The following is a 17,568-nucleotide window of genomic DNA, read 5'->3' as shown; positions in this document are numbered from 1 at the left end:
GGAGATCAAGCACATCCTGGCTAACACGGTGAAACCCCGTCTTTCTAAAAAAAATTTGCTGGGCGTGCTGACGGGCGCCTGTAGTCCCAGCTACTCGGGAGGCTGAAGCAGGAGAATGGCATGAACATGGGAGGCAGAGCTTGCAGTGAGCTGAGATTGCACCACTGCACTCCAGCCTGGGCGACAGAGCAAGACTCTGTCTCAAAAAAAAAAAAAAAAAGAGAAACTGAAATCTTATAAGGAGGAAACTGGGTGACTAAGGACAAGGGTGGCGAGAAAATTTTGTCGTAAACCCTTTTGTACCTTCTGAATTTTGAATCATGAATAATTGCCTTCTCAAAATTTATAAATAAATTGTGTTGTTATCACTTTTTATTTTGATTTCTAAGATGGAATTGTCAGCCACCTGAAGAAGCAGGCAGGACCAGCTTCAGTGCCTCTCAGGACTGAGGAAGAATTTAAGAAATTCATTAGTGATAAAGATGCGTCTGTAGTAGGTAAGTAGCAAATATTAAACCGTGCCACAGAATCATCAACTTGGTTTCCAAAACCCTCCATGTCTGGGAAAGCCACAGAATTAAAGCAGTTAAGGAAACTTTGGGGCAATTGAAAAGGCAACTGATAGAATTGGGTTAGCAATTACTATAATGTACTACAGTACATTATATAATTAGTATATAATGTAATTATAATGTGGGGGCAATTGATGTTTTATTTGGGTGGGTTTGTGGTCTTATAGATGTGAAGGTTTAATTTCAATTAAAGGACTAGGAGGGGTGAGCGTGGGAGAAAAATAAAGGACTAGGATAGGAATATCTTCAGCATTTTCTAATGCTTCTTAAACTCTGAGATTTAACTCATATAATAAGGTAGTTATGACTGAAAATAAGGTTTTAAGGTTGGAAGATACAAGTAAATAATAAAACTCTGCTATTTTCACAATAATTAGGGAACTTAAAAGTTAAAATCAGATTACTAGGATTTGTCTTGTTTTTGCAGCATTCATTGCTTTCTCATGTGTTGCAATATCTCGTTTTTAAATGACATGAGCCAGTTAAACACTTTCTGCATCTTAGATGTTCATTGTTTTGTTTTTTAAATGTGATATATGATAAATTTGACTAAAAAATAAATATAAACGTAAAAGCTATGTTTGTGCTTCTCTTAGTCTCCTAATTACTGTAATAAAACTGACTTTTGCTGGGCGCGGTGGCTCATGCCTGTAATCCCAGCACTTTGGGAGGCTGAAGCGGGCAAATCACCTGGGGTCAGGAGTTCTAAACCAGCCTGACCAACATGGATAAACCTTAGTCAGGCATGGTGGCACATGCCTGTAATCCCAGCTACTCGGGAGGCTAAGGCAGGAGAATCACTTGAACCCAGGAGGCGGAGGTTGGGGTGAGCCAAGATCGCGCCATTGCACTCCAGCCTGGGCAACAAGAGCAAAACTCTGTCGCAAAACAAAAAACAAACAAACAAAAAATACAGACTTTCTGGCAGCAGAATATGGTTTACTGTTTAAATTTGGCCAAAAGCCACTTTTTATCATCTAAATTTTACTGATTCTTTATATTTTACAAGGAGTTAGCATGTATTCATTAAACATTTATGTTTTAGTCACTTTTCTAAATGAGTAGTACTAAAGACAAATATAGAGAAAGAAAAAAATTGGGTGAAGTGGTTTACAGTTTATTTTAACGTATCGTCTTAATCCTTCTGATACCTCAGATAGTCCCTGAAACTCTTAAGTTAAGCAATTTGCCCAAATTTGTTCAATTATGGGAAAGTAGAATGAAGACTTGAACACTGACAAATTTTCTCCCTTGGCTCTCTCAAGAAGTGTGTCCGTAAAGGGTAGAGGGAAAATTCTCATCCTAAATATTGTGCCTGTCTGAGGTAGTCATGACAAAGCAGACCCAGTCCTCAAAGTAGAATGAAACTCTTGAAAAATAGACGTTTATGGTTTGGAATATCTATCAGCACTTATTGCTTCTTCCTTGTGTTTAATATTTTCTGTATAGGTTTTTTCGATGATTTGTTCAGTGAAGCTCACTCTGAGTTCCTAAAAGCAGCCAGCAACTTGAGGGATAACTACCGATTTGCACATACGAATGTTAAGTCTCTGGTGAACGAGTATGATGATAATGGAGAGTAAGTGACTGAGTTGAATCTCCGGACCAAGTATTACTGTGTGAACTGGTGTGATTGATTGACTGATTGATTGATTGGAACAGGGTTTCACTCTGTCACCCAGGCTGGAGTGCAGTGATGCGATCTCTGCTCACTGCAACCTCCGCCTCCCATGTTCGAACGATTCTTGCGCCTCAACCTCCTGAGTAGCTGGGAGTACCGGCACGTGCCACCACACCTGGCTAATTTTTGTATTTTTAGTAGAGACAGGGTTTCATCATATTGCCCAGGCTGGTCTCAAATTCCTTGGCCTCCCAAAGTGCTGAGATTGCAGGCATGAGCCACCGCACCAATCTGAATTGGTCATTTTTATACCTAATTTTTCCCAAGGGTTTATTGAGTACTTTCAAGGCATTACGCTACATGCCGGAAACTATTGCTGCCTTCAAGGAACAACCCTCTATCTAGTAAAGGGAGATTGTATACATGAACATATGTAAAAATGAAAGTATAAGTATATATAGAACTGTATACAGAGAGGTTGGAAATACAAAAGACGGAGTGATTGTTTTTCTTCTTTTGGGGTAGGGGGATAATATCAGAAAAATTCATAGAGGGGGTGACTCTTGAAGGATGAGTTTTTTTCTGGAAGGTTATGGCCTTTGAAATAAAAATTATTCCAGATAGAGCACCAGGAGTGAAGGCCTTGAAATGTAAGATAGCCTAGGCATGTTGGGGCCCATAGTACTGCTGGAGTATTGTTTGTGATTGAGATTATGAAAGATAAGATTGGAGTATTAAGCAGAGACCAAATTATAAATTTTAAGTGCCATACAAAAGAGCTTAGATTTTATCTTTTAGACATTTAAGAGCCATTGAAAGACTCTGGGCTGGGGAGTAATGCTTAGTGTTCTGTTGTTGGAATACTAAGCTTGTGGGCGTTATAGCCTCCTGCTCAAGGTCATTGCCAAGGTCTGATCTTTCACAAAAACAATTTACAACCTCCCACATAAATGGGTTAAATTTGTGAAGAAGTCACTGGCAACCACATGATAATGGTTTGAAGGGGGAGTGGTGAAAGGCATTCAAAGGATTCTAAGGAGAATTCTAAGGATTATAAGGAGACTCTAAACTGAGGATGACATGTGAGAGTCTAAACTCGGTCAACAGCATTAGTGGCAATGGATAGGAAGGGGTGAGTATAAAAAATGTAGACAATAGTCACTAACCATGTGTGAAAAGGAGAAGATTTAGAGTAAGTTTGAGGGTTTTTTCTTTATTTTTTTCAGACGGAGTCTCACCCTTGTTGCCCAGGCTGGAGTGCAGTGGTATGATCTCGGCTCACTACAACCTCCGCCTCCTGGGTTCAAGTGATTCTCCTGCCTCAGCCTCCTAAGTAGCTGGGATTACAGGTGTGCACCACCACACCTGGCTAATTTTTGTGTTTTTAGTAGAGACAGGGTTTCATCATATTGACCAGACTGGTCTCAAACTCCTGACCTTTGGTGATCTGTCTGCCTCAGGCTCCCAAAGTGTTGGGATTACAGGCGTGAGCCACCACACCCAGCCTGCTATTGTTTCTAAAGGTTTGAAACTCTACTCTAACCCCCTTTTGAGATAATGAAAAAGCTGAAGACCAGAAGGATTAAATTGAGACCTGGTCTAATGTGTTTGGAATTAGTTGGGGAACTATGATTAGAACCACGTTCTCTTAATTTTCCAACCCAAAATGTATTAAACCCTATACCCAATTATTGCATTTAAGGTTAAGGTGGTTAGCATCTTAGTGTTAATGAGAATGTCATGTTGCTGAATCTGTGGTACTAGAAAAAAGTCCTTATGTGCTTAGATATTGCTAGTTAAAAGTGGCAGCAAAAGTAATCGTCTGAGCATTACATGAAACATGGGGGCTCTGCCTGTAATCCCAGCATTTTTGGAGGCCGAGATGGGAGGATCACTTGAGCCTGGGAGTTCAAGACCAGCCTTGGTAACATGGTGAGACCCCCATCTCTATAAGAATTTTAAAAAATAAAAAATTAGTTGTGCATGGTGGTGCACACCTGTGTTCTCAGCTATTTGGGCAGCTGAGGTGGGAGGATCACTTGAGCCTGGGAGTTCAAGGCTACAGTGAGCCATGATCATACCACTGCACTCCAGTCTGAGCAACAGAGTGAAACCCTATCTCAAAAAAAAAAAAAAAAAAGGGGGGAGACAGTTCTTCTGCTATCTGCCTACTGAGACTTTTTTTTTTAAGGGGTATCATCTTATTTCGTCCTTCACATCTGACTAACAAGTTTGAGGACAAGACTGTGGCATATACAGAGCAAAAAATGACCAGTGGCAAAATTAAAAAGTTCATCCAGGAAAACATGTGAGTACTTCTTTGTATCTTGTCTGGGATTTATTTGCTTGATTTTAGTTTGTTTACCTCAGTTATTAAGCAGAACTACATTTTGGCTTAAATGGTCTATTCGGGGGGATTGTAACAATAATAGTTTGAGTTTATATTAAAGCTGTAATGTATGGGTGTTAGAACTCCTGTTGTCATCCTGTAAGGTATATATTGCTCAGTACTTTTCCTAAATGTTGAAAATCTCTTTCCTTCATAAATGCTATCAGTTACTTTGTGGCAACTTTATGATATAGCTAAAAACTTGCCAAGCCAGTTGATAATGGATTATTTCATTTCAGTTTCGGTATCTGTCCTCACATAACAGAAGACAATAAAGATTTGATACAGGGCAAGGACTTACTTATTGCTTACTATGATGTGGACTATGAAAAGAATGCTAAAGGTTCCAACTACTGGAGAAACAGGTAATAAGAATTATGTTTTTCCCACATGGACAAGTTTACCCAATGTATAAACAGTCCCGTCTAACTATCTTGTTGTTTCCTTAAGAATCTGTAAAACAATAAATGGTTCCTTAAGCTGTAAAAAAAAAAAAAATTAAAATTGCTGTCCTGTTACCATGTGTGGTATAAGAGCAGGAAAGAATGGGAACATATGGCTTCCAAAAACTACATTTGAAGCCCTAGGACAAATAACATAAACTGTTTTCAAAATCTATTGGGCATGTATTTTGTAGGTGTTTCTTTGCTTTGTGACACAGTGACTCTAAGTAGAAGGTGGAAATTTGATATAAAATGCACTTAAACATTGTGCTTACTTGCACATTTAGACTCTCAGTGCATTTTACCTTTACAAATCTTCTTTTCAGATCAGTCATTATGCCTAAAACAGATTTCATTTGTATATTACAGGATGATTTAGCAGGAATGCACCAGTTGATTGGGCATCACCAATTTGCCAGTGAAGTTCAGTTAGGCATTGAAGTTATATGTGTCAGGGCCCAGGAGCTCAGACTGTTCAGACTGATTCCAGAAGGCTAGAACTATAGAATTTAGTCTTTGCTTTCCAGTCACTTGCTTCTTAGTTTCAAAAGTGCTTGACCACCCTGTATAGTCTTGACACAAATGTCTCTTGTTTCCCACAGGGTAATGATGGTGGCAAAGAAATTCCTGGATGCTGGGCACAAACTCAACTTTGCTGTAGCTAGCCGCAAAACCTTTAGCCATGAACTTTCTGATTTTGGCTTGGAGAGCACTGCTGGAGAGATTCCTGTTGTTGCTATCAGAACTGCTAAAGGAGAGAAGTTTGTCATGCAGGAGGAGTTCTCGTGAGTTGCTAGTTGGGCTTTGATTCTCCAAGGCATTTATTAAAGCCTTTTATACTACAAAGGATTTCTGAAGAACAATAACCCTGGAATGTAAAGATAGGTCTTTTAATCAAGACCTATGACTGTTGTTTTTCTCAATTTAAATATAGATACTTTAGGCCAGGCATGGTGGATCACCTAAGGTCGGGAGTTTGAGACCAGCCTGACCAACATAGAGAAACCCCGTCTCTACTAAAAATACAAAAATTAGCCAGACACAGTGGTGCATCCCTGTAATCCTAGCTACTTGGGAGGCTGAGGCAGGAGAATCGCTTGAACCTGGGAGGCAGAGGTTTCCGTGAGCCAAGATCGTACCATTGCACTCCAGCCTGGGCAAAAAGAGCGAAACTCCGTCTCAAAAAAATAAATAAATAAATAAAAATAAATACATATAGATACTTTAAGGATTATGATCCTTAATGAATTCTGAAAACTAATGAAAGGATGGCAGGTTGGAATTCTTACATAATTCCACTTGGTCATTATTAATTGCAGATAAAGGCTGAGCATAGTGACTCACACCTGTAATCCCAGCACTTTGGGAGGCCAAGGTATGTGGATCACTTGAGGTCAGGAGTTCGAGACCAGCCTGGCCCACATGGTGAAACCCCGTCTCTATTAAAAACACAAAAATTAGCCGGGTGTGATGGTGTGCACCTGTAATTCCAGCTACTAGGGAGGCTGAGGCACCAGAATCACTTGAACCCGGGAGGCAGAGGTTGCAGTGAGCCGAGATCACGCCACTGTTCTCCAGCCTGGGTGACAGAGCAAGACTGTGTCTCAAAAAAATAAAAAAAGATAAGATTGGACAACCTCCTTTGGGCCAGATGTGGTGGCTCACACCTATAATCCCAGCACTTTGGGAGGCTGAAGCAGGAAGATCACTTGAGCCCATGAGTTTGAGGCCATCCTGGGCAACATAGCCAGACTCTGTCTCTAAAAAATTGAAAAATCCAAAAAAAGATTGAACAGCCTCATTGATACTGATGTAATTTCAAACCAAACCATTCCCCACTCATCCCTACAGAATGTATTTTCTTTTTGAAATACCACATGGGTCTAAAGTAAACTCAGAATCAGGAAGATCTTAAGACCCCAGAAACAATTTTTACCCTCACTTTCTGAGATTTTGGGAGATTGAGACAAGAGAAAATATTCCTTGTGAGACAGTCAATAAAATGAAATACTGTAAACACACACTATCCTCCAGAGCGATAAGACCTGGTTCTTTTACAAAAATGAATCTCTAGCAGACCAATGATTCTTTCTCTGAACTTTGAAATCCACAAAGAACGTATTAGAAATAAAAGGAACGGTTTGTTTCTTCAGTCTGTAGTTCTGCATATTGAGAGATAAGAGTTCCCCTCTTTTTTAGCCTTGAAAAGCTAAAATACATAGTAACTGTTCAAAGCAATTGCTATAATTTTCTCAGTGGTGGGAATAGATTAACAAGCCTTACCCTTGTTTTCCAATTGTAGGCGTGATGGGAAGGCTCTGGAGAGGTTCCTGCAGGATTACTTTGATGGCAATCTGAAGAGATACCTGAAGTCTGAACCTATCCCAGAGAGCAATGATGGGCCTGTAAAGGTGAGGTACTGACAGCCTCATCAAGCTGTGAGCAATTGCCTCTCCTCATTTCTTTGTTCTAAAACTGTGGGGTCTAAATGAAGACTTTGTTGGCCATCTCTTTTTTTTTTTTTGTCCTTATTCCCTGAGTCATAAAACAAGCATTGGCAGGCCAAGCGATGGCTCATGCCTGTAATCCCAGCACTTTGGGAGGCCGAGGCAGGCAGATCATGAGGTTGAGAGTTCGAGATCAGCCTGCCCAACATGGTGAAACCCCGACTCTACTAAAAATACAAAAAAATTAGAGGCCGGGCGCGGTGGCTCAAGCCTGTAATCCCAGCACTTTGGGAGGCCGAGACGGGCAGATCACGACGTCAGGAGTTCGAGACCATCCTGGCTAACATGGTGAAACCCCGTCTCTACTAAAAAAAATACAAAAAGCTAGCCGGGCGAGGTGGCTGGCGCCTGTAGTCCCAGCTACTTGGGAGGCTGAGGCAGGAGAATGGCGTAAACCCGGGAGGCGGAGCTTGCAGTGAGCTGAAATCCGGCCACTGCACTCCAGCCTGGGTGACAGAGCAAGACTCCATCTCAAAAAAAAAAATCAGCCAGGTGTGGTGGCGGGTGCCTGTGTTCCCAGCTACTCGGGAGGCTGAGGCAGGAGAATCGCTTGAACCTGGGAAGCAGAGGTTGCAGTGAGTCGAGATTATGCCACTGCACTCCAGCCTGGGCGACAAGAGTGAAACTCCATCTCAAAAAAAAAAAAAAAACATTGGCAGGGCTCATAATGCTTGGTAGGGGCAAGAGTATAAAGCCTGCGTAGAATTTTGTGATGAAATTTATATTGGGCTAAGTTACTCTTGAGGATAGAGCAACCTCTAAGAACAGTGTGTTACTTTGAATTTTTTTATAGAGATGTGGTCTTACTCAGTTGCCTCAGCCTTCTGAGTAGCTTGGACTGCAGGCATGTGCCACCAAGCCTGGCTTGAAATTATTTTAAGGAACGGTTGGGTAGCACTTCTATGTCCTGTAACTTCCTGAACATAGTTTGACAGGTGACAGACAAAGGAACGAGTTGGTATCTAGTGAATGACAACATCTTTAATCTGTAAATGTGATTTGGGTTTCCATGACTTATTTTCCGTGGTAACACATCAAATTAGAGAGGGATTGGGTCTAGGAACAAATACAGCTTGTGAATTTATTTTTTTATGTTACCTTACCAACTAGAGATTCTTCTGTGTTTTCCAGGTAGTTGTAGCAGAGAATTTTGATGAAATAGTGAATAATGAAAATAAAGATGTACTGATTGAATTTTATGCTCCTTGGTGTGGTCACTGTAAGAATCTGGAGCCCAAGTATAAAGAACTTGGAGAGAAGGTAAGTGTGAATCCTATTCTGAGGATAACATTTGAGCGGGAGCAAAGTTTATATATGTATTCAGCATTGGCTCATTTGCTTGGTTCCTAAGTACTGGTAGATTTTTTTCCCAATTACTTGCTGTTTACTCACTTTCTCTTGACTGCCCCCTAGTGCTCCAGCCTGTGCAGTGCCTGAGATACCCACTTTTTAACATTCCATTCCTCAGGCTCAATCTAGATGGTAATAGTTCAAAATATCTAAGAACTTCTGAATTTTGGTAATGGCTTACATGAATCCATATGGTTCTTCATCTTAAAACATTTGACTTAGCCCATGTAATGTTTTATTTAGACCAGGTAAATTTGAAGGTGGCAAGATGTAGTCTTAATACAAGAGAAAAAAGGGAAGCTTGTGGAAAGTGAGGTACTACCATCTGCAAAGCACTCTTCCCACCTGAACAGCAATTTATCTGCTGGAATTACAGCGCACCACCACACCCGGCTAATTTTTGTATTTTTAGTGTTTGAAGAATGAGATTGTTTTAAGTCTTGAGTTGACTTAAGTGTCCCTCTGTCACTGAAAACTTGAAATGTAAACATTTAACCTGTTTTATTAACAGCTCAGCAAAGACCCAAATATCGTCATAGCCAAGATGGATGCCACAGCCAATGACGTGCCTTCTCCGTATGAAGTCAGAGGGTAAGTGGATTAAAAATTAACAAAAGCGTCTAGGCAATTGATTGGCATAAAGCTTGTAACCACCAGGAAATCATTACTAGACATAGTCTTCATATTCCAGTTGAAGGCAGAACCACTGATTCCTTCTTGGCTTAAGAGTTCTGCACATAAGCCCACATAATTGCTTCAAATTAATAAATGTTTCTTTCCCCAGTTTTCCTACCATATACTTCTCTCCAGCCAACAAGAAGCTAAATCCAAAGAAATATGAAGTAAGTGAATTGTCCCATAGCCCCACAAATACATACACAGACATAAACACACACTCTTAAACATAGTTCTTTAATTGGGTTGGTTTATTTACTTATTTTTGTTTATTTTTGAGACGGAGTTTCGCTCTTGTTGCCCAGGCTGGAGTATAATGGCGTGATCTCGGCTCACCGCAACCTCCACCCCCCAGGTTCAAGCGATTCTCCTGTCTCAGCCTCCCAAGTAGCTGGGATTACAGGCATGTGCCACCACCCTGGCTAATTTGTATTTTTTTTTTTTAATTATACTTTAAGTTCTAGGGTACATGTGCATAACATGCAGGTTTGTTACATATGTATACTTGTGCCATGTTGGTGTGCTGCACCCATCAACTTGTCATTTACATCAGGTATAACTCCCAATGCAATCCCTCCCCCCGCTAATTTGTATTTTTAGTAGAGATGGGGTTTCTTCATGTTGGTCAGGCTGGTCTTGAACTCCTGACCTCAGGTGATCTGCCCACCTTGGCCTCCCAAAGTGCTGGGATTACAGGCGTGAGCCACCACTCCAGGCTAATTGGGTTTATTTAACTAAAAACTGTTTAAACTCTCATGGTCAGTATATGTGGCTGCTAATGGGCTTTTACAAACTCAAAAGTCTTCCTGTTTGGAGCAGATCAGGGTTATTTAAAAAGTTACATTTTTAAGGTAATCTTTCTGTTTTCAGGGTGGCCGTGAATTAAGTGATTTTATTAGCTATCTACAACGAGAAGCTACAAACCCCCCTGTAATTCAAGAAGAAAAACCCAAGAAGAAGAAGAAGGCACAGGAGGATCTCTAAAGCAGTAGCCAAACGCCACTTTGTAAAAGGACTCTTCCACCAGAGATGGGAAAACCATTAGGGAGGACTGAGACCCATATGGGAATTATTACCTCTCAGGGCTGAGAGGACAGAATGGATATAATCTGAATCCTGTTAAATTTTCTCTAAACTGTTTCTTAGCTGCACTGTTTATGGAAATACCAGGACCAGTTTATGTTTGTGGTTTTGGGAAAAATTATTTGTGTTGGGGGAAATGTTTTGGGGGTGGGGTTGAGTTGGGGGTATTTTCTAATTTTTTTTGTACATTTGGAACAGTGACAATAAATGAGACCCCTTTAAACTGTCTTATTTTCCACAAGATTGAGAACCAGGTGTTCTCTGCACACTATGACTGTTCAATAGAGCTTTCCTCAGTGATGGAAATGCTCTGTAATCTACACTGTTCAGTACAGGTAGCTATGGAGCATCTGAAATATGGCTAGAAACTACATTTTTAGTCTTCATTAATTTAAATAGCAATACAGTTGCCACCATACTGATCACTGCGGCTGTAGACTGACTGACTGGGTCCATAATCACCTCAAAATTCTTTCAAAATTTATTATCTCTTTCTCTCCTTACATGTTTATTGCCCAGGCCTACCCTGGTGATTAGAACAGGTGAAGGGCCTTTCTGTTAGGCTGTCCATGCCCTAAGGATGGGTTCCTGTTTATCCTTGCCATGCAGCTAAGCTTACTGCATATTTATACCTCCCAAGGACTGTTCTCTGCCCAGAAATGCCCTGTCAAGGGTGTGGCATCACGAGGTTTCATCCAAGTTGTTTCAGGAATTGCTGACACTGTTGGGTGCAGTTCTATCTCCCAAAGCCTAGGGTGTGGCCCTTTAACCTCCCCCTTCAGGAGAACTGGGAAAGGCAGTATCATTCCTAGTTATGAGTAAAGCGTCCACTTTCTTTTGTAACAATGAGGAACAGAAAGGACTGAAGCGTGATCTTTTGTCCAACTAAACCATTTATCTCCTTTTGTAGGTAAATTCAAATCCTGCCCAGTTATAGTTTTCAGTCACTGGATAATTCGAGGTAGGAGCCCTACTTTAGGTGATCCTAGGAACTCCTATGTTCAGAAAAGAATTTTCTTCCTACTATATAATTACAGTATGTAGCTGTCAATTTTAAGATGAATTTGGTAGAGCCTTACAGCAAAGTATGTATCTTGGTCACACACAGAGCTTGGAAAAAGTAAAAGATGTCTAAACCATAATCTTGGAGATTCTAACTCATAACATCTGGGCTGGGGTCCAGGGATCTAATTGTTTAGAGAGCCCCAAAAGTGGCTCAGATGTGAAGGCAGGGTTAAGAACCACCTGCCTTGGAAGATTTAAGGAAAACATATAAACTTGTACAAAGGACACAGAAGCAGTCAGTTTTAATTTTTTAGCCATGTTGGTGAAAAAGTTCATTTGCAGTACGTGGGTAACACCCAGGCCCTTTCCCATTATATCTAGGTATGCTACAAGTTATTTTAGCTCTTACCAAAAGTTATTATTACTGTTTCCTTAGGGAGGCTACCAGACTAAATTCACTTAGTTTGGTTTGTCTAATGTCCTCATTATCTTATCCTGAAGATGATGTCATTTCTCAGGACTTGAAAATGACTTGGCTGAACTAAAGGTGAAACAGCCAAGACTCTGTCACTTTTCCTAAACTCCTAGGCATAGCTATGGAGTCTTTGCACAGTGCCCACACCCCAAAAATTAACAATGAAAACCAAACCTCAGGAAGCTAGAGCAACTCTCTACTTGCCACCATGGACTCCAGTGGTCAGCATAAGAAAAGCAGATAGTTGCATTCTATTTAGTTTACAGCTGCTTTGTTCCTTCGTGTTTCACTAAGCAGAGGCTCAAGAACTCCCTTGATAACTTCAGCTGCCCCTGTTCTTTTCCTCAAACTCCAGGATGAGACCTTTAATGTGGGACAATTTCTGGTGAAGGTACTCACAGCGACGCTTTTCTTCTCTGTAACCTGGGTACTGCTGCAGAGAAAAAGCATCCATGTCAAAAAGTAAAAATTCTCATTTCTACCTTGCTTGCTTCCATTCCCCGACCTTGTCTTACCTTCCTGAACTTTTTATATTCCTGGACTATCTGTTCTTCCAGCACCTGAAACAGAAAATACTAGCACTGAGTTCAACATTAAGAAATAAAGAGCCAGGCGTGGTGGCTCAAGCCTGTAATCCCAGCACTTTGGGAGGCCAAGATGGGCGGATCACGAGGTCAGGAGTTCGAGACCATCCTGGCTAACACAGTGAAACCCCGTCTCTACTAAAAAATACAAAAAGCTAGCCGGGCGAGGTGGCTGGCGCCTGTAGTCCCAGCTACTCGGGAGGCTGAGGCAGGAGAATGGCGTGGACCCGGGAGGCGGAGCTTGCAGTGAGCTGAGATCCGGCCACTGCACTCCAGCCTGGGCGACAGAGCGAGACTCCGTCTCAAAAAAAAAAAAAAAGAAATAAAGAGAGGGGTGGCCAGGGACGGTGGCTCACACCTGTAATCCCAGCACTTTGGGTGGCCAAGGTGGGCAGATCATGAGGTCAGGAGATAGAGACCATCCTGGCTAAGACAGTGAAACCCGTCTCTACTAAAAAATACAAAAAAATTAGCCGGGCGTGGTGGCAGGCGCCTGTAGTCCCAGCTACTCGGGAGGCTGAGGCAGGAGAATGGCGTGAACCCAGGAGGCGTAGCTTGCAGTGAGCCGAGATGGTGCCACTGCACTCCAGCCTGGGCGAAGTGACTCCATCTCAAAAAGAAAAAAGAGAGAGGGGCCAGGTGCAGTGGCTGACACCTGTAATCCCAGCACTTTGGGAGGCTGAGGTGGGTGGATCACTTGAGGTCAGGAGTTCAAGACCAGCCTGGCCAACATGGTGAAACCCTGTCTCTACTAAAACAAAAATTAGCTGGGCATGGTGGCACCTACCTATAATCCCAGCTGTTTGGAAAGCTGAGGCATGAGAATTGCTTTAGCCTAAGAGGTGGAGGTTGCAGTGAGCCAAGATTGTGCCTGAGAGACAGAGCTAGACTGTCACAAAAAAGAGCAGTAACTTCCCTTCTCATTCTACTGAGTGATACAATGATACAGACTAATTTTTCCCTTCAAACAGGTTTCCTTGTCACTTTGCTTAGTCACTTTATGAACACAGGCATATGGGTGGTTAGCAGGGGGTTAATGGCCAGTAGAGTTGGAAAGCCAGGCTGGGTCCTGTCCTTACCTTGTATTCTGGAGTTCCTCGCTGAACTCTTTTAATCTCTGCTCCCAGCTCTATGAACCTTTGGCTTGCAGTCCCAACACGGGCATGCAGGATGCGGTATTCAGCATAATCTGTCTCAAAGTCCTGCTCATAGGCATGTTGCTGTTCTGCACTGCGGATGGCCCTGTATTGCCTGCCAGGAGCAGAGAGCTGTCACCTTCAATTTCATTGCCCCTGAAAAGCCCTCAGCTTCCAGGAAGTGTATCTTAATATATGCACAAGGCTTCATGAAATTGGAAAAAGCAAGGGAACTCACAGGAGGTAGTCTGGTACATCTTCTGGGCTTGGGGATTCAGAATCTAGGAAGGAATCAAGAAAACACAAGTGATTATAAGTCTTTTCCACTGGCATTTTTACCCTCCTCTCATTAACTCACCTTCTTGAACTGAGGAACTGCGTTCTAATCTGGGGTCCATGTCCTCATCTTTATCTTCTTGCTCCCAATCTTCTCCCTCTTGTAAATCCTGATTGGTCAGGCCTTGTAGGGGGCTTGGCGCTAAAGGCAGAGTTCTGAACCTCTTTTCTTCTAGTTCTACAGTGGCCACAGGCACTGAACGTTTCTGTTGAGGAAAATATCTGTGTGACATAAACAGCCAAGAGCTTCCTAAATATGTTCTTTTCTCAAGAATTCCTCCTAGGCTGGGCACAGTGACTCATACCTGTAATCCCAACTGTTTCAGAGGCTGAGGTGGGGAAATCGCTTGAACACAAGATTTCAAGACTAGTCTGGGTAACATAGTGAGACCCTATCTATCTCTGCAAAAAAATCAGAAAATGAGCCTGGTGTGGTGGCACACACCAACTGAAGAGGGAGAATCACTTGAGCCCAGAAGTTCAAGGCTGTGGTGAGCTGTGATCATACCACAACACTCTAGCCTGGGTGACAGAGTGAGACTAAGAAGAAAAAAAAGAAGGATGACTTGAACCCAGGAGTCTCCAGCCTGGGGAACAGAGAGACCTTGTCTCTAAAAAAATTCCTCCTATATAATGAGCTTCCAATTTCTAAGTTTTCGCTTGACTAAAAGTGCTCCTCAAAATAGTCTTTGCCACTGTTTCATTGTATCAATGTTACAAAAAAAAAAAAGAAAGAAAGAAAAGCCCTTGCCATTATAACTTACCTTGTCCAGACGTTTCCGGCTGGCAGAGGAAGGCAGCGCCTGAACAGGTTCTCTGTTTGGAAGATGGGTCTGGTTTCTAGGATATTTTCAGGGAATGGGACAGATGAAGACCAGGGTAGGAGGTGGAACTGGATCTTTTATTACAACATTTAAGAGTGGAGATTAGAAAGGAAGACAATGCCAAAGCTTCCCATGTTAGTCCCACCCCATCCCAAGTACCTCACTTCCCACTGTGCCACGTGCTCCCTTGAGGATCCTGGGAGTGACTGTCCTTGGTTGCTTGCCAGTGGATCTGACACTGACACCTGGTGGGGAAAGTGGCAGGAGCACTTGGTTCCCTGGAGTACTGGGATACCTTGGACTTCAGGCTTTGCCCCACCTTATCACAACTCCCTGCAGTTTCTGGCCTCACCTCCTCTAGTGCTATCTGTGGCTGTGATACTACATCTGCTTCAGAATAGTTTCCTGTGTTCTGCCAACTCTCAGGATGTCTGGCATCTTCAGGCAGGTTGTGTCCCTGAACTGATAATGGGGCTGGGATAGAATCCATGGCTGCCCAAATAATGAGGCGCTCCCTGAGTGAGCCCAGGCAGTGGAGGCGGTTAGACCCAGACCTGGAAAGGGGTGGTGGAAAAAAAATAGGGGGGTGAGCTCTTAAGCACCTCTCTACATTTCCCTCCCCCACTTTCCACAAACCCTTTGTTGCCTGCTACCTGTTCCCCCTTACCTGACGAAGCGTTGGCACACAAGGTCCAAGCTACCACCAGCGCCCTCCTGGCAACACTGGGACACTATGAAGGAGAAGAGGCAGGACCAGCCAGGGCCTGGGAGCCTCAGATACTGGAGGTGGAAGGAGACGGTAAGCCCCATGAAGTCAGCCCCTCCCCCTCCTGCCGCCGCCACTCCTCCGGGAGCCAGCCTAAGTAAGACTAAGACGGGCCCCATAGGGCTCGTTAGCACACCAGGTGCAGCTGGGCCTGAGTTCCCCAGGAGGCTGAAACAGCACAGTCCCCTCAACCACAGCCCCCTGGGACAACCCCAGCAGCCTCCTCGCCCCACTTGGAGTTCAGTTCTCGGAAATACCTCAGACCGTGACCACTCGCAGCCTCCGGCCCCGACCACACCTTCCACCTCCAGCCCACGTTTATGCTCCCTCGCCCTCACCTCGCTCACACACCCTGAGCTCGCACTTACCCCTCGGTGGCCTTGGAAAGCAATCACCGGCCGTACCTGCAGGGAGAGCGAAGATGTGACCATTGAGCGCAGGTGAAGCGGTATCCCCAGGATCTGGGGTCCGGAGCCCGGGATCACCTGCCTAGCGGGCTTCACTTGGAGAGGTGGGGAGGCCAGAGCTTGCGGATGCCGCTCCCTCTCCCCTGCACCTTCTCCAGGGTCGCCGGCTGAGGCCCAAGGTTCCCAGGGGCAGGGACTAGAGAAGAAGGGAGCCGGCCGTACCTGTTGCCGCTGACACTCTTGCAGCGCCCGCAGCGCAGCGTCGTTGAGCCTGAGCAGTAAGAGGCTGGTCCGGGCAGCTGGCGTGAAACAGAGCCGGCGCCGTCCACTCAGAGGCTCCTGGAGCTCCTCCATGGGGAAGAGTTCGAGTGCAAGCAGCACGGGGGCCACAGGCGACGGCCACCACCGCCACCTCCTCTGTGCAAGGTTTGGCTGGCACACCCGGTAACCCACGTCTGCCCCACTCTCCGCCCGGAACCCGCCCCTGGCCCCACCTCCGACCAGCACCACCCTGAGGTTTCCCAGCCGCGTGGGCGGCGCTTCGCTTTCCCGGGCCAACCCCCCAGACCTCGGCGCTCTCTTCTAGGATCTGCGTGAGTCGCTTTGGGCTATCGGAAGAGCTATCCGCAGTTCTCGGGAGAAAGAGTCCGTGACCAGCGTCTGACCTCTCACCCAGAGTCCCCAGTCCTGCCTCAGTTTCCCCAGCGACCCTGAATTTGGAGTTGCTGTCTCTAAGTGAAAGCTGAAACTGCAACCCTTTGAGGGTTTCAGCCGCAGAGGGGCGCGAGAAAGGGCCTGATTGGTAGGCCGGCTCAGCTGTTCGCGCCCAGTTAGCCCCGAGCCTCAGAGACCAGAGGATGGCTGACCCGAAGGGGCACCCGAGACAGCGCTTGGACTTTTTCCCGCCCGCGGTTCCACCGCGGATCTGAAACCGGTTTCTAACAGACTGGAGAGGTAATCGGGCCCTGCGGTTGTGGTGGCAGCAGCGAAAGTTGGCTGTCACCGACTGGAGCGCTCCCCATTGGTGGGCAGGGATACGGCGCGGGTAGTGGCAGGAAAGTTGCAGGGCAGAGAGCCAGAACCCAGTCCTAGGTCTCATCTCGTGGCCTAAACATACGTCAGAGTGGTGAGACCGCTCCCTGAGGAGGGCCAGGAGCTGCCATGAAGTCGCCAGGCATTCCAGAGGGCCAGATCCTGGTGCAGTGAGACCGCAGGACCAACCTCTGGCCAGCCCCTGGTGTTTCCACTTGTTCCTGTTTGATTTTGTTTCCCAAGAGCCTTCATGTTGTCCTGTTTCCTAACCAGGATCCCTCTGTTAAATCCCTGGACCTGCACAATCCCAGGGAACCTTAATGTCCTCCACCACAAATAAAATTACCTATACATTTGTCAAAA

The 17,568-nt window shown here is 44.4% G+C and overlaps 2 protein-coding genes across 4 annotated transcripts in view; one reads left to right on the top strand and one right to left on the bottom strand.

The window, feature by feature from the left end:
• Window positions 1-11,932, top strand: part of LOC113219831 (protein disulfide-isomerase A3) — a 26,146-nt gene extending 14,214 nt beyond the window's left edge. The window contains exons 4-13 of the mRNA XM_026447823.2: window positions 390-497; window positions 2,022-2,151; window positions 4,385-4,501; window positions 4,822-4,947; window positions 5,628-5,810; window positions 7,328-7,436; window positions 8,664-8,792; window positions 9,394-9,473; window positions 9,667-9,724; window positions 10,428-11,932. Coding sequence (XP_026303608.1) covers window positions 390-497; window positions 2,022-2,151; window positions 4,385-4,501; window positions 4,822-4,947; window positions 5,628-5,810; window positions 7,328-7,436; window positions 8,664-8,792; window positions 9,394-9,473; window positions 9,667-9,724; window positions 10,428-10,541 — 1,154 coding nt within the window. The 3' untranslated portion in view covers window positions 10,542-11,932. The remainder of the gene's footprint in view (window positions 1-389; window positions 498-2,021; window positions 2,152-4,384; window positions 4,502-4,821; window positions 4,948-5,627; window positions 5,811-7,327; window positions 7,437-8,663; window positions 8,793-9,393; window positions 9,474-9,666; window positions 9,725-10,427) is intronic.
• Window positions 11,931-17,568, bottom strand: LOC111529488 (RNA polymerase II elongation factor ELL3). Of its 3 annotated transcripts, none has more exons than XM_023196375.3 (11): window positions 16,396-17,568; window positions 16,135-16,170; window positions 15,668-15,780; window positions 15,353-15,554; window positions 15,160-15,245; window positions 14,941-15,016; window positions 14,199-14,382; window positions 14,079-14,121; window positions 13,784-13,955; window positions 12,636-12,680; window positions 11,931-12,550 (listed from the first exon to the last, which is right to left on the bottom strand). In XM_023196375.3, exons 1-11 carry the CDS (start codon window positions 16,525-16,527, stop codon window positions 12,443-12,445), a joined length of 1,197 nt encoding a protein of 398 aa, XP_023052143.1. In that variant the 5' UTR covers window positions 16,528-17,568; the 3' UTR covers window positions 11,931-12,442. The 3 variants fall into 3 exon arrangements, with proteins under 3 accessions (XP_023052143.1, XP_023052141.1, XP_023052144.1); XM_023196373.3 differs by having other exon boundaries at window positions 11,946-12,553; XM_023196376.3 differs by having other exon boundaries at window positions 11,946-12,553; window positions 14,941-14,992.

The sequence above is a fragment of the Piliocolobus tephrosceles genome, unplaced genomic scaffold (assembly GCF_002776525.5).
Source record: "Piliocolobus tephrosceles isolate RC106 unplaced genomic scaffold, ASM277652v3 unscaffolded_108, whole genome shotgun sequence".
Classification (NCBI taxonomy): Eukaryota; Metazoa; Chordata; class Mammalia; order Primates; family Cercopithecidae; genus Piliocolobus; species Piliocolobus tephrosceles.
This window is presented reverse-complemented; position numbering and strand designations above follow the sequence as displayed.